General features: G+C 58.7%; 2 protein-coding genes across 5 annotated transcripts in view; one reads left to right on the top strand and one right to left on the bottom strand.

Annotated features, from left to right (window-relative positions):
- Positions 1-3986: 3986 nt before the first annotated feature.
- On the bottom strand, positions 3987-8253 carry PLEKHB1 (pleckstrin homology domain containing B1). The gene is made up of 7 exons (XM_079303190.1): positions 8107-8253; positions 7507-7659; positions 6610-6712; positions 6331-6370; positions 5534-5639; positions 5150-5454; positions 3987-4930 (listed from the first exon to the last, which is right to left on the bottom strand). Exons 1-6 carry the CDS (start codon positions 8141-8143, stop codon positions 5318-5320), a joined length of 576 nt encoding a protein of 191 aa, XP_079159316.1. The 5' UTR covers positions 8144-8253; the 3' UTR covers positions 3987-4930; positions 5150-5317.
- A 3356-nt stretch (positions 8254-11609) lies between these two features.
- The window catches only part of FAM168A (family with sequence similarity 168 member A), a 118403-nt gene continuing 117452 nt past the window's right edge, over positions 11610-12560 (top strand). Inside the window, exon 1 of one of the 4 annotated variants that reach the window (XM_079321587.1) lies at positions 11610-11768. The gene's annotated coding sequence lies outside the window, so the exon portion shown is untranslated. The remainder of the gene's footprint in view (positions 11769-12560) is intronic. The other 3 variants (XM_079321588.1, XM_079321590.1, XM_079321589.1) reach the window with 3 other exon arrangements.

Raw genomic sequence — 12560 nt, 5'->3', positions numbered from 1 at the left:
AACAACAACAAGAGAACAAATCCTTAGTGCTTGAACTAAATAAATACCTGTCTCATTGGAAAGCTCTGGGTCTCTTCTCTCAGCACATCCAGCGCAGCAGGGGGGGGAGTGCAGCTCCTCACGGGGGGCTGCAGTGCTGCTGCTGGAGGTTTCTGTGAGGGCAGGAGGTTTTGGGGCTCTGTTTCAGAGGGAGGGTGGTGGAGGGCTGTGCCTGCTGTCTCTGCCATTGTTTCCAGCGCCCGAGGAGTGATGCCAGGGATAGAGCTGTGCCTTTCTGCTCCTTTCCCCTCCTTGCATCCAGCTGCTTCCTCCTCTCCCTTCCCAAAGGCACCTCAGCACTGCCTCAGCTTCCCTGGGACACGGGTGCACCAAGCCCAGCTTCCCTGAGCAGGATCCTCCTTGCTGGAGATGGCAGCCGGGTCTGCGGGGCAGGGAGGTGAGTAACAGATGATTCATCCTGGGTGAGTTTCCCTTTGCTCTCCTGAAGGAGGGAATTGTGGAATCACAGCAGGGCTGGGTTGGAAGGCACCTTAAAGCCCATCCAGTGCCACCCACTGCCAAGGGCAGGGACACTTTCCACTAGCCCGGGTTCCTCCAATCTGACCCGGCCAGTAGAGAAAGGGAATTACCTGGATTTGGGCTCTTGGTCAAGCACTTCACTGTTAAAAGGACCATGAATAAACTGGTCGTGAAACTGGAACACAGTGGTGGAGATGTGCTGGGATTAGGGATATGGGAACACTCATGGGGAGGTGATGAGTTCCTGGAGATGGTTTTGGTCACTGTGGGAAGTGACAAAAGTTCTTTCCTTGTAGCTGGCACTGCCAGGTCCTGCCCTGGGTGAGAGCCCCTGGAAACGCCATGCTCACCTCCATTCCTCCTGGCTGCTGCCATGGGTAGCCTTGGGACTCTCACCTCCCCCTGGTATCCCAGTTCTCAGCTTCCCTCTGGTGAAGGGCTCTGGATTAAACTGCCGGGGAGCAGGGAATGGGCGGGGAGCACCCACCAGCTCCGGAGGGTGCTCCTGGCTGCAGTGGGGCGAGCTCCCTCTCCCAGCCCGGCTCCAAAATGCAGGAGGGAGTGTCTGCCTCAGGTTGGACAGTGCTGATGGCTTCTTGGCTCGCTGGTGGCACCAGCCCTGATTTTTCCAGGCTGGAGGAGCCACGGCATCCACCTGGCAGCATCTGCAGAGCTGCTGCAGCAGCCGAGCCGTCTCCTCGCTGCAGTTCTGCTTCCAGCGCCCGAATCCTCAGCCAACCGAGGTGCAAGGGCTCTCCCTACCTGCTGCAGCAGCACCTTTTTCCATGCTGGGCATGTCCCGGCTCTGAAGAAGATGGATGGGGTGGGCAGGCTGCGGCACAGGCTGCCGGCGCTCCCGCAGTCAGCTGCAAACGCCCGGACCGCGGGGCAGCCTCGCCCTCCCATCTGCCTCCTCCTCTGCTGCTCTCCCGCTGCTTTCCAGGCTTCATGCCCTCGGGGTTTCACCACTGTAATGCTTTTTTCATCAGTTTAAGGGATTTTTCCTTATTGGCAAAAATACCCATTTTATTTCCCCCCCTCTTTAACCGTTGTTCCCATTCCCCACCCTGGTCCGAGCGCGTGGTAAAGCCAAACGTGGCTTTTTATAAAATATTTAGGATCCTCTTGTAGGAGCAGAATGGAGCCAGGTCGGTGCTGTTGGCAATGAAATGCCTGTGGAATTGCAGCTCTGCCCTTCCCGGGAGGATAAGGGGTAGGAAGGGCTGGAAGCAGCTGGGTGATGATGCTCCTGCTGCCCCACAGCTCTGCCCCGCTGCGCTGGGAGGGAGGGGTGCTGCTTCCAAATCGAATTTTCCAGGCTTGCCACCTGTTTCCGAGGGTTTGGCTATAAATTAGAGCCATTTGGAATGCTCACTGTTGGCCTCCCAGAGAGCACGTCTGGAACGAGGATGTTATTAAAGGCTTGATTAAAGTTATTGCTAATTAAAGCGCTGAAGTGTCTCTCCCACAGCCAGTGGGTCCTCGGATACAGGGCAGGGAAGGGAGAAAATGGGATTTATAGATGCTGCCAGCACTGGTGGCTTGGCACTGACCTTTCCTGTGTTGATCCCAGCTTGGGAAGGGGGGCTGGATGGAAATTGGGTGTTTGATCCTGGCATTTCCAGAGGAGTGGGTTTGGATACAGCGAGGGTCATGTGGCCCCAGCTGATTCTGTGCCGTGGGATATTGTGGGATTCATATTCCAGGAGGTTTGTGTGCATGATGGGCATTAATAGCCTGTGCCTGCTCCTTACTGCAGAGTTTTTCCGAGGGGTTTTGGAGCTGTTCTGAGCTTTGCTCCGTGTTTGGAGCTTCAGCAGCTCTCCCTGCTGGGAGAGAGGAGTGCTGCCAGTCTGGATTGGAGCTGGGAAGGAGCAGAGCAGCCCTGCTCTCTGTCCCTCAGCACTCCACTCTCTGGTCCTGCCCAGCACCACGAGCTCCTTGGAAGCTCCTCCTGACTGGAGCAGATCAAGCCAGGTACTTTTGAGGGCTGTGGTTCTAATGTTTGTGCTTCCAAAATGATTTCTATCATATTTAATTGCTCCTTTATTTAGCTCCCTAGTGCAGGGCCTGCCTGCCACCAGCTGTTCCCACCAGCAGTGTGAAGAGTTCCTGGGAATTGCTGCTGGAGGCACGTGCTGGTCCAGCTCTGCCCTTGGACTGCTCCCTGTCCCTGGATCTCTGGGAGACCAGCACAGCAGGAGAGGAGCAGGAACAGTTTCAGGATGTTCAGGTACTGCAGGGATGAGGAGCATGGGGTCTGAGCTGGGCAAAAGGAGCTTTTGCAGATCAGCAGCTGGACATGGCATGGGAAGGATGGACAGTTTCTAGGTTGTGTTGCCACTGGTAACAAGTTTCCATCTCCCAGTGGATCTCACCTGGGATTATGCACCTTGGCCAATGAATCATAAAATAGATATTGGATTGGTAAATTAGATACCAGAGTAAAATTCTTCCCTGTGAGGGTGGTGAGGCCTTGGCACAGGTTGCCCAGAGAAGCTTCCCAATATCCCATCCAACCTTACCCTCTGGGAAGCCATTCCCTGTGTCCTGTCCCTCCATCCCTGTCCCCAGTCCCTCTCCAGCTCTCCTGGAGCCCCTTTAGCCCTGGCAGGGCTCTGAGGTGTCCCTGGATCCTTCTCCTCTCCAGGTGAGCTCCCCCAGCTCTCCCAGCCCTGGAGCAGCTCTGTGCCTCCTCTGGACCCTCTCCATGAGCTCCAGGTGCTCCTGCTCTGCAGGTGGGGTCTCACCTGAGCTCAGGGGCTCAGAATCCTCCTTCCTGCTGCCCAGGCTGTGGGATCAGCCCAGCACATGTGGATTTTAGGATGCCAGCACTCACAGCTGGGCCGTGTCACAGCTGGAAATGGGGCCAGTGGCCCGTGTGACAGGAGCTGTGTCACTCCCCTGGCCAGCCCTGCAGCAGGAGCAGCCCTGGCTGCTGGATCAGGGCCCAGGAGTGGTGGTGCCATGGGGAGGTGCTGGTCAGTGAGTGCTGCAGGGGCACAGGCACAGGGGATGGGGATGCAGGGGGTGTGTGGGGCTGGATCCTTCTCTTCTCCAGCCCTTGGGAGCGGGGTTTGTGCTGGAGTTAACAGGGGCTGGAGCTGGAGGCAGGGGTGGCTCCTGCTTGGTGACTGAGCAGGAGCAGGGGCTGTCCAGGCACCTCGAGCCTGAAGCAGGGCTGGCAGTGCCTGACCCTGGGCTGGGCCCTTCCCACGCAGACCCCTCCCCACCATCCCGGGCTGCAGGAGGAGCTGCTCTGCCAGCACACCACGGTGCTGCTCTTGCACAGCAGCAGCAGTTTTGGGGCAGCTTTGTCCCTTCTGTGTCTCTCTGTGCCACAGCCAGAGGCTGGAGCTGGTGACATCCCAGGCAGCTCTCTGGGAGGACACGACCCTCCCCACCCCAGAGCTGGCTGGGACTGAGCATTCCCTCCTCATCCTCACTCACCCGCAGGCCAGGGCTGCTTTCTCGCTGCCTTTATTAGACTTCAAAGAGGTTTCTTTGTATTTGTTTTTTCTCTTTTCAGGGGCTGGTGTGCAGCAGGAGGGAGGCAGGGAATGCAGGAGAGGATGAGGATGGAGTGTTGGGAAATCCCAATCCCCTGATGAGCACAGGGATGAACTGACCCGGGGCTCTACAGGCAGGAGCAGGCTGGGGTGCTGGTGTCACTGGTGGTTTTCTAGCCAGCTGTGGGGTTTGTAATTCCTAAATTCGATGTCAGTCGTGATTCCAGGATACCATCCTGGCTCTAGGGGTGACACTTGGCAGCTGTTCCTCACCTCTTCCATTGCCCAACCAAAACTCTGAGCTGCTGCTTGTCCCCTGGCCTGATCATGTGTCCCCCCTCAATCCCAAATCCCTGCTGTGAAGATCCTGGCTTGGCTGCCAGAAAGGCTCCCTGGTCCCCATGGAGAGCTGCCCTTCTCCCCCTCCCAAAAATCAGGATGAAACTGAGGATGCTATATGTCCTTCCCACTTGATTGGAGAGGTTGGGATATTCCCTGGACACTTCTCAGCCTAGTTCCCAAGGGCTTAACTCCAATTCCTGAGGGTTTTGCACCATTTCTCCAACTTGGCCAGGCCTGGGGGACCAGTGTGAGTTGGAAAGGGGTGGAAATCCTGCAAAGGTTTTCATCCTCCTTAATCTTTCACCCACCTCTTCAGCATCCCTGTGGTTGCCCCCATCTCAGCTCCTGCTCTGGTGCAAAAAAAACCCTGCACTGTGGGGTTCACCCAGCCCAAAAAGATCCAACCACTTCCCCCTCAACTGAATAAGTCCCCCTTGCTCCCAAACCTGGTATTTCTGCAGCCAGCTCCCTGTGGAGATTTGGGCAGGGGAAGCTCTGCCAAGAGCCCTGGCGACTGCTCAGGCCCTTTGCCCTTTGGTGGGAATCAGATGCAGTGGGCTCTGCAGTGGGTCTGGGGGCTCTGGAGCGGGTCTGGGGGCTCTGCACCGGGTCTGGGGGCTCTGGAGTGGGTCTGGGGGCTCTGCACCGGGTCTGGAGGCTCTGCAGTGGGTCTGGGGGCTCTGGAGCGGGTCTGGGGGCTCTGGAGCGGGTCTGGGGGCTCTGCAGTGGGTCTGGGGGCTCTGCAGTGGGTCTGGGGGCTCTGCACCGGGTCTGGGGGCTCTGCACCGGGTCTGGGGGCTCTGGAGCACTCGGGTTATCTAATGCAGAAGCTGGGGCTGGGAGCAGGGCGTGCGCGGGGCCGTGTCCCCTGGGTGTTCTGGGGGGGCCGAGGGGGGCTCAGGGCAGGTTCCCAGCCAGGGCTGGGGGGCAGAGGGGGGCAGTGGCCACTAAAACCAGCAGGGCATCCACATGAAGGAGCCCAGGGCGGCGCCGGTGGCCGCCCCCGCCAGCAGCCCCAGCGCCATCTGGTCCCCGGAGACGCGGTAGGGATCCTCGCGCACGATGACGTGGGTCACCCCCGGAGCTGCAAGGGAAAGGGGCTGGGTGCTGGGGAGAGGCCTGGGGCACCCCCGGGCACCCCAGGGCACCCCCCGGGCACCCACCTCCGTACTGGTGGCCATAGTGGCCGGAGCTGATGTAGGCAGCCTGGTGGGAGTCCAGGGGCACCGTCTGGTAGTAGTCATCGTCATAGGGGTCGTACACGTGCACCTGCAGCAGTGGGTGGGGGGATTTGGGGGTCAGGCTGTGCTGCCCTGGGTCCCTGGGGTGGGAATCTGGATGGTCCCAAGAGCTGTCACCCTGCCTCTGCCCCTTCCTTGGCATCTTATCCGTGTCCTCGTCACCTTCAACGTGTCCCTGCCCACTTAACTCTGCTCCCATTTCCTTCACCTGTTCCTGTCACCTTAACTGTGTCCCTGTTCCCCTTAACTGTGTCCTTACAACTTTAACATCATCCCTGCCACCTTACCCATGTCTCTGTCATCTTAGCTGCGTTCCTGTCACCTCAGCTCTGCCCCCATTCCCCTTAACAGTGTCCCTGTCACCTCAGCTCTGCTCCTATTGCCTCTAAGTGTTCATGTCATCTTAACTGTGTGTCCTTGTCTCCTTACCTCTGTCCCCATAACCCTGTGTCCCTGTCCCTTAACTCTACCCCTGTCACCCTCCACCAGTGCACAGAGTCCCCATGGCTGTCACCTGCCATCAGTGGTGGCATCCAGTCCCTCCCCTCCTCCTTCCCTGTGACTCCAGGCCCTTTACTCCCTGTGCCCTGAGGCTGCACAGTGGCTGTCAGGGAGCCCCCCAGACTCAGTGCCCTGGGAAGGAGCAGGGTTGGGGTAACCTCTCCGTGCCCAAATCCTGTGCCAGGATGGTGTCCCTGCTCAGGGGGACAAAGCCTCACCGGGGTGGATTTAGCCTCCAGCACAGCCATCTTCCAAGCACTGCAAACAAAAGAGAGGCACTCATTTTTGGTGGGTGCTGGAGGGCTGGGAATTGTCCCCTTCCTCCCCACGGAGCCAGCACTATTTCATTCCCTATTAAATGAATGCTAACAGCTGGGATTGGGAATGCAGTTCCTGGGAGTAGCCCTGGCTAAAACAAGGGCAGGCCAAGGGTGGGATGCGGTGGGAGTGGGCAGGGCTCTGTGCAGGGCTGGGGTGGGGGATGGAGAGTCGCTTACACCGCGTCGTCCTCGCTCTCGGCGCACAGCGTGGTCTTGGAGCCGTCCCGCAGCACCACGGTCAGCAGGCAGTCCCGGCTCCTCCCCTCGGGGGGCTGCACGTCTGGGGGAGGAAAGGAAGGGTGCCTGGGGTCCACAGAGCCCCGGAGACCCTCCCCAGGCTCCGAGCTCCCCCTGGCACAGGAGCTGCTGCGTTTCGTTCTGCTGCCATCTCCGCGTGGAGGATGCAGTCAGGCTCTCACAGGTTAAAAGCCAACACGAGGAATGAGCTGATGGGCAGAAACCTCCACCCCCGGGGCAGAAAGAACATGGAAAGGCAGCAGACTGCCACAAATCTGCTCGGGGCCACGAGGCCGGGCTGCCTTTGCTTTGAACTTGCCAAATTTTGTGAGAACGGGAGATGCTCGTTGCTGGAGTGAGAACATGAGCTCAAGCAAGAGCAAAATCTTAAATCCACGGGCTCATGTGTCTTTCCCTGTTGTGCAAGCTTGGCAGGACCCTCCGGTGAGCACAAAGCTGTGGGATTGTGCTGCCGGTGCCGCTGCCAGCCCAGAAAGGCGCTTTGTGCGCAGGCCGTGGGCTGCGGGGCCCAGCCGAGCTGCTGCTTTGTTCCCCTTGTTTGTGCGAGACGTGAGCGATGACTCAGGGCCGTGGGATCCTGTTTGTTACAAGCACAGCCAGGAGGAGAGTTCCTCCTGCCTTCCTTCCCCAGCAGAAGCAATGGCAGGGACCATGCAGGGTCTCCTGGCTGGCAGCGAGGAGGGGTGAACGAGGGGTTATTTTGGGGTGTGCTAGATGTGCACAGCTGGAGCATCCTTTAGGAGGGCAGGGTTAGGGGTAGAGCCACAGGTGGGGTGGGCTGGGGATGCGGGGCTCGGCAGCAGGGGCTGGGCTCACCTTTGCACTCGCGGCCGATCCGCACGTCCCGGCAGCTGTACTTGATGTGGATCCGCCCGTCCATGTCCCGCTGCGTCTCATCGTGGTAATAAACCAGGCTGCCGTCCAGGTAGAGGACAAACCAGTTCCTCTTCCAGCGGCGCAGGATGGAGCCTGCAGGGACAGGGAGCACTGGAGCACCCCAGCCAGCTCAGTGGCACTCCCAGCGCGCTCACAACCCGCTCATCCCCCTAACTTGGATCCCCCAGCTCCTGCGAGCCGCTGCATCCCACAGGACACCTGTGCCTGGCACGAGCACCGGGGGCAGCGTGGCCAGGTGGCTTTCCATGGGAACGGGCTGCCAAAAGAGCCATCAGGCCGCTGGGTGCTGCCGTGCCGAGCGCACGGGAGCGGGTCCAGCCCCGGACACGAGCCGCGAGTGTTCCATGGCAGGCAGCCCCTCTCCGCGCTTATGTAAATCCGCCACAATCTCCCTGCTGCCGTGGATTACCCGCCCGGTTCGGGGCTCCCTGTGTCCCCCGCACCCCACCACCTCTACCCAGCAAACCTCCCTGGGTTTTTGGGGGGTCCCATCCTGGAAAGCTCAAGGGTAGCACTTACTCTGCCGCCAGAGCCAACCGCTCTTCACCAGCGCCATGGCTGCCCCAGGCTTCGCCGGATCTGCTGGGATGGGAAGAAGAGCGGGGTTAAAATAGCAGCTCCTGCCTCGCCTCCAGCTCTGCCCATGGCTCCCACCTCCCCACAGCCTCCGGGGGCGAAGCGGGATGGGGATTCACCCTCGCTGCTCCTGGTATTCTGGGGGGATGAGCTCAGCGCCCGGGTTAATCGGGGTTAGCCAGACGCGGGGTTTCGTCATCTGGGAAACATCGCGAAGGAGGCGCTCCGGCCACCTTCCCCTCTGCCTTTAATCTCGTTGGGATTTAGGGATTATCGTCCCGTGGAGGTACATGGAGAAATCCATGTATGAAAGCAGGCAGTGCCTCCCCACAGCCCCAGTAACTTTCCATGCTAAACGACACCTACACTTGTTTATTTTCCCTGCCTGGATGGAAATTAGCCCTTAATAAGGCCATGAAGTCATCGGTCCCCAGCTCCCCGAGCAGAGCCAGCACCCCAGAGACAAGCAGGAGCAATTCCCTGGCCGCGGCCCCCTATCCATCCATCCAAGCTGGCAATCCCAGCTCCCGGTGATGGGCACCCTGGGATGGCCTCCAGGACCTCCCAGCAGCTCCGGGGGCACGGCAAGGCACAAACACCCCCAGCACCTCCGTGCCTGCGCGACCGAGTGCCCGAATCCCTGAGCATCCAGCTCCCCGTGGAGTTTACAACCAAATCCCCGGGGAACCACAGCCCTTGGACACCCCCATCCCTCCGCACTCACATCCCAGTGCGCCCGCAATCCCTCGGTACCCGCACCTGGGGGCACCGCTTCAGCCCCCCGCAGCTCCGAGTCCCGGACCCCGGCAGTGCCGGTGCCGGTTCCCCGTGCCCGGTGCCGCTCCCCGGTGCCCGGTGCCGGTTCCCCGTGCCCGGTGCGGCTCCCCCGTGCCCGGTGCAGCTCCCCCTGCCCGGTGCAGCTCCCCCGTGCCCGGTGCGGCTCCCGGTGCCCCTCGCGTCGCTCACCGGGCGCAGGCGGCGGTGCCCGCTGCGGGATGCGCCGCGCTCGGCTCCGCTCCGCTCCCGCTCTGCCCGCGCTGCGCGCCGGGAGCTGTAGTCCGGCACCGGCGGCACCGGCGGCAGCAGCCACGGAAAGCGCTGCCGGGCTGGTCAGCAGCTCCCATCCTCGCCTTCCCCGCAAATCCTCCTTTCTCCGGCACCGAGCACATCCAGCGGTTTGGGCCGCACAGCATCCCCAGCGCGGGGCTGCCCGCACTCAGCTGGCACAGGGAGGGGATGCTCGGGGCATGCAGGATTTTCCTCCGCTGCTGGGATGGGTGTTTCATGCCAAAAAGCATAAATCGGGAGCAACCCAAGTTTTCAGCACCAAAGCGCTCGTCTGAAATAAATTTCCAAGTGGAGGGAGCAATCCTCTGGATTGAAATCGATGCCTGGAATTAGAACTGTCCCAGGCTCTGGGACACGAGGTTGGATTATTTGAGGAAGTCAAGACACAAGTCAGGTGACAGCTGAGGTTGGGCTGTTAATAAAAGATGTTTATTGAGCACATGGCAACGCTCAATATATTAAAAAATTCTATTCCAGTTTTTCAATGAGAAGCCCTTTCCCCTCCTTTCCCTCCTGTGGCAAACAGCAGAAGACACTTTATCCTGCAAGGAAAAAGGGGAAAAAGCTCCCTTAGGAAGGGATTTGGGATGAAATTTGGATTTATTTATCCACTGGTATTGGGCTGCCTCCCCACACAGACCCATGTCAATTTGGAGTTAATTGTAAAACTTTTCCACTGTGGTTTTCCATTAATTTTTTTTTGTAAACTGGGGTGGGGTTGTTTTATGTTAAATATGATAAATTTGGGGCACCCTGAGTGGAAATGATGACCCAAAGAGCCAGTAAATTCTTTCCAGCAGGAAAAGGAGAGGATGCCATGTGGGAATACCATGGATTTTCTTCCCCCATTTTCCATAGCAATTGAGTGTTGCTTAATAAAATCTATGAACTTCAGTGGCTCCAGTTTGTTTTTCCTCCAGCTCTGCTTGCAGTGAATTCTGGTGAGGATCTCCCCCATCCCATCCACAGCCTTGGGTTTTGGGTAGGAAACAAAGGAATTTCAGAACTCTTGCCACGTCTCAGGAAATCCCTGTCTTCCACAGGGTGTCTCCCCAGATTTTCTTTCACAGGTTTCACTTCTGTGGAGTCAGAAGCTCTGGGGGTTCAGAGCTGAGCCTGAAAGTTCACTCTTTAAAATGAGTTTTGGTAAGGGATAAAAGGGACGGGATTTAGTGCTGGGGTACTTGACAAACTGCTAAAGCACATTGTTATTGTAGCAACTCCTCTGATACACTTTCTCTTTGCATTGGCAATTGCATTTGAAACATTCTTTTAGTTTCCATGTTTTGAAACTTTTTTATCTTAGTCTGACCTCTGACTTCATCCTCCTGGGTACGTGTTACAATGCAGATGTGATTTTGAGAGTGCTGTGTTTTATTTTTTTACACAGCTCTTGGTATGTGGTTTAACACTGACTGACAGCTGAAGGGTTGCTGGTGAATTTTTTCTTGGGCTTTCGGTGTTATTTGATTGGTTCTTTTCAATGTTATCTTATTATACAGATGTTCTAGCTATTTTTACATTAGCTATTTTACTAATGCCAGCCAGTTACAAAAATAAAGGCATCAGTTATTATTTCACAGCTACAGTTGTTTCTGCAGAAGTTAATGTTATAACACAAAGTATATACCTTCTATTTTAATATTTTGCGAAAGCCTAAACTGTAATGTATATATCACAGTGAGATATACAATCTGCACAGGGATTAGGGTATGAACCATAAAATCCTGACAAATTATACCAAAAGAGATTATGGACTGCACTATACAAAAACTGTATTTTGATATAGCACATCATGCAATATATATATACACACTATATATACATACACAAAATATATTGTAAAGGTACATATATGTAAGTACATATTTGTACTTTTATAGTACAAAAGCTAATAGTAGCGAAATGCAGTAACTAGATATTTGCTTGTGCGACAGGGAACAGCAGCCGGTGCTGGGAAGGCCCTGGGCGGGGGGAGTGTGGAATTCCAGGGCGAGGGGCGAGGCCGGGCCCCGCGCCGCCAGGGCACCCGGGAAGGGTGTCCCGGAGCCGGGCCCGGGTCCCGGAGCGCCGTGGAGCCACACCGGGCACATCCCGGCGGGATTCCAGCGGCGGCCTTCCCTCTCCCGGCAGCCTTCGCGGACTACAGCTCCCGTCATGCCTCGCTGAACTACAGCTCCCGCCATGCCCGGCGGCTCTACCCCTGCTCTACTACATCTCCCAGCCCGCCCCGCGCCTGTCCGGGCCCTGTCGCCTTATGTCCTTCCCCCGCCTGCCCCGCAGACTACACTACCCTTGACTCCTCGCGCGGGGCGGCCAGCGGCGGCCGCGGCGGCGGCGCGCGGGTCATGCCGGGAGCTGTAGTCCCGCAAGCGGCGGCGGCACTAACGGTCCCACTGGTGGTACTGCCCCCCCCTACCCCCCCCCCATTCCCGGCTGGCGGCTGCGGGAGCAGCGGGAAGAGGAGGAGGAGAGGGCGAGGGAGAGGGAGAACTGCCGTACCGGCACAAGGGCCGCCGCCGCCCGAGCAGCCGCAGGTAAGAGGAGGGGACGGGAACGGGGGGCACCCGCGGGTGACAGCGGCGGGAAGGGGGTGGCGGCGCGGGGGCACGGCGGTGATGGAGGGGGGCGGCCGGGGGCTGCCCCGAGCCGCGGAGCGCACAGGGAGGGAGGGGGCGGCGGGGAGCATCCCGTCAGCGCGGCGGGGAGAGCGGAGCGCCGGGGCGGGGGGACCCCGCAGAGCCCCAGGGTGGCCCCTCGGAGCCGGCTGTCCCTCGGAGCCCGCTGTCCCCTCGGAGCCCGGCTCCCGGGGCTGTCCCCGCGTCCCCTCGGAGCTCTGTCCCCCAGCCTGCCGTGTGTCCCCCCAGACACGCACCCCGTCCCCCCGGTACAGCCCGTTGTGCCCACACCCGGTGTCCCCCCAGCTCTGTGCCCCTTCCCGGGGCTGTCCCCCGTTCCAGGCTCGCCGCAGGGGTCGGGATGCCGGGCCGGGGGTGCCCCAGGGCCGGGCCAGCCCCCCAAATATCCCGAGGGGCACGTGGAGGTGCCGGGGAAACTGACGAGCCCGCCGGCAACTCCGTGCAGAGCCCGCAGCCCTGCCGGGGGAAACGCTTTTTAAATGCCTTTAAAACGGTTCTAAAATGGTTCTAAAATGGTTCTAAAATGGTTAAAGGGGCTGCCGAGCCGGGGGATGCCGGCGCGCAGCATCCACAGGAATGAAAGCGGGGACGTCCAGGGTGGGAAATGCAAGGCGGTGTTGAGATTTTCTGCCCGGATAAAACGCGTATTCCGGTCGTTTTTGTGAAAATGTGGATTGTTTCCCTTCCACC

This window comes from Erithacus rubecula, assembly GCF_903797595.1.
Source record: "Erithacus rubecula genome assembly, chromosome: 1".
Taxonomy (NCBI): domain Eukaryota; kingdom Metazoa; phylum Chordata; class Aves; order Passeriformes; family Muscicapidae; genus Erithacus; species Erithacus rubecula.
The sequence above is the reverse complement of the archived record's forward strand: the minus strand, read 5'-3'. Positions and strand labels throughout refer to the sequence as shown.

What these genes read in the sequence shown, in the direction of transcription:
- PLEKHB1 (XM_079303190.1), bottom strand. Translation starts at nt 8,143, where the DNA reads ATGGCGCTGGTGAAGAGCGGTTGGCTCTGGCGGCAGA. An exon ending in GATCGGCCGCGAGTGCAAAG is followed by an intron (nt 6,713 to 7,506) that starts GTGAGCCCAGCC and finishes TTCCTCCCCCAG; the next exon opens with ACGTGCAGCCCCCCGAGGGG. An exon ending in GAGAGCGAGGACGACGCGGT is followed by an intron (nt 6,371 to 6,609) that starts GTAAGCGACTCT and finishes TTTTGTTTGCAG; the next exon opens with TGCTTGGAAGATGGCTGTGC.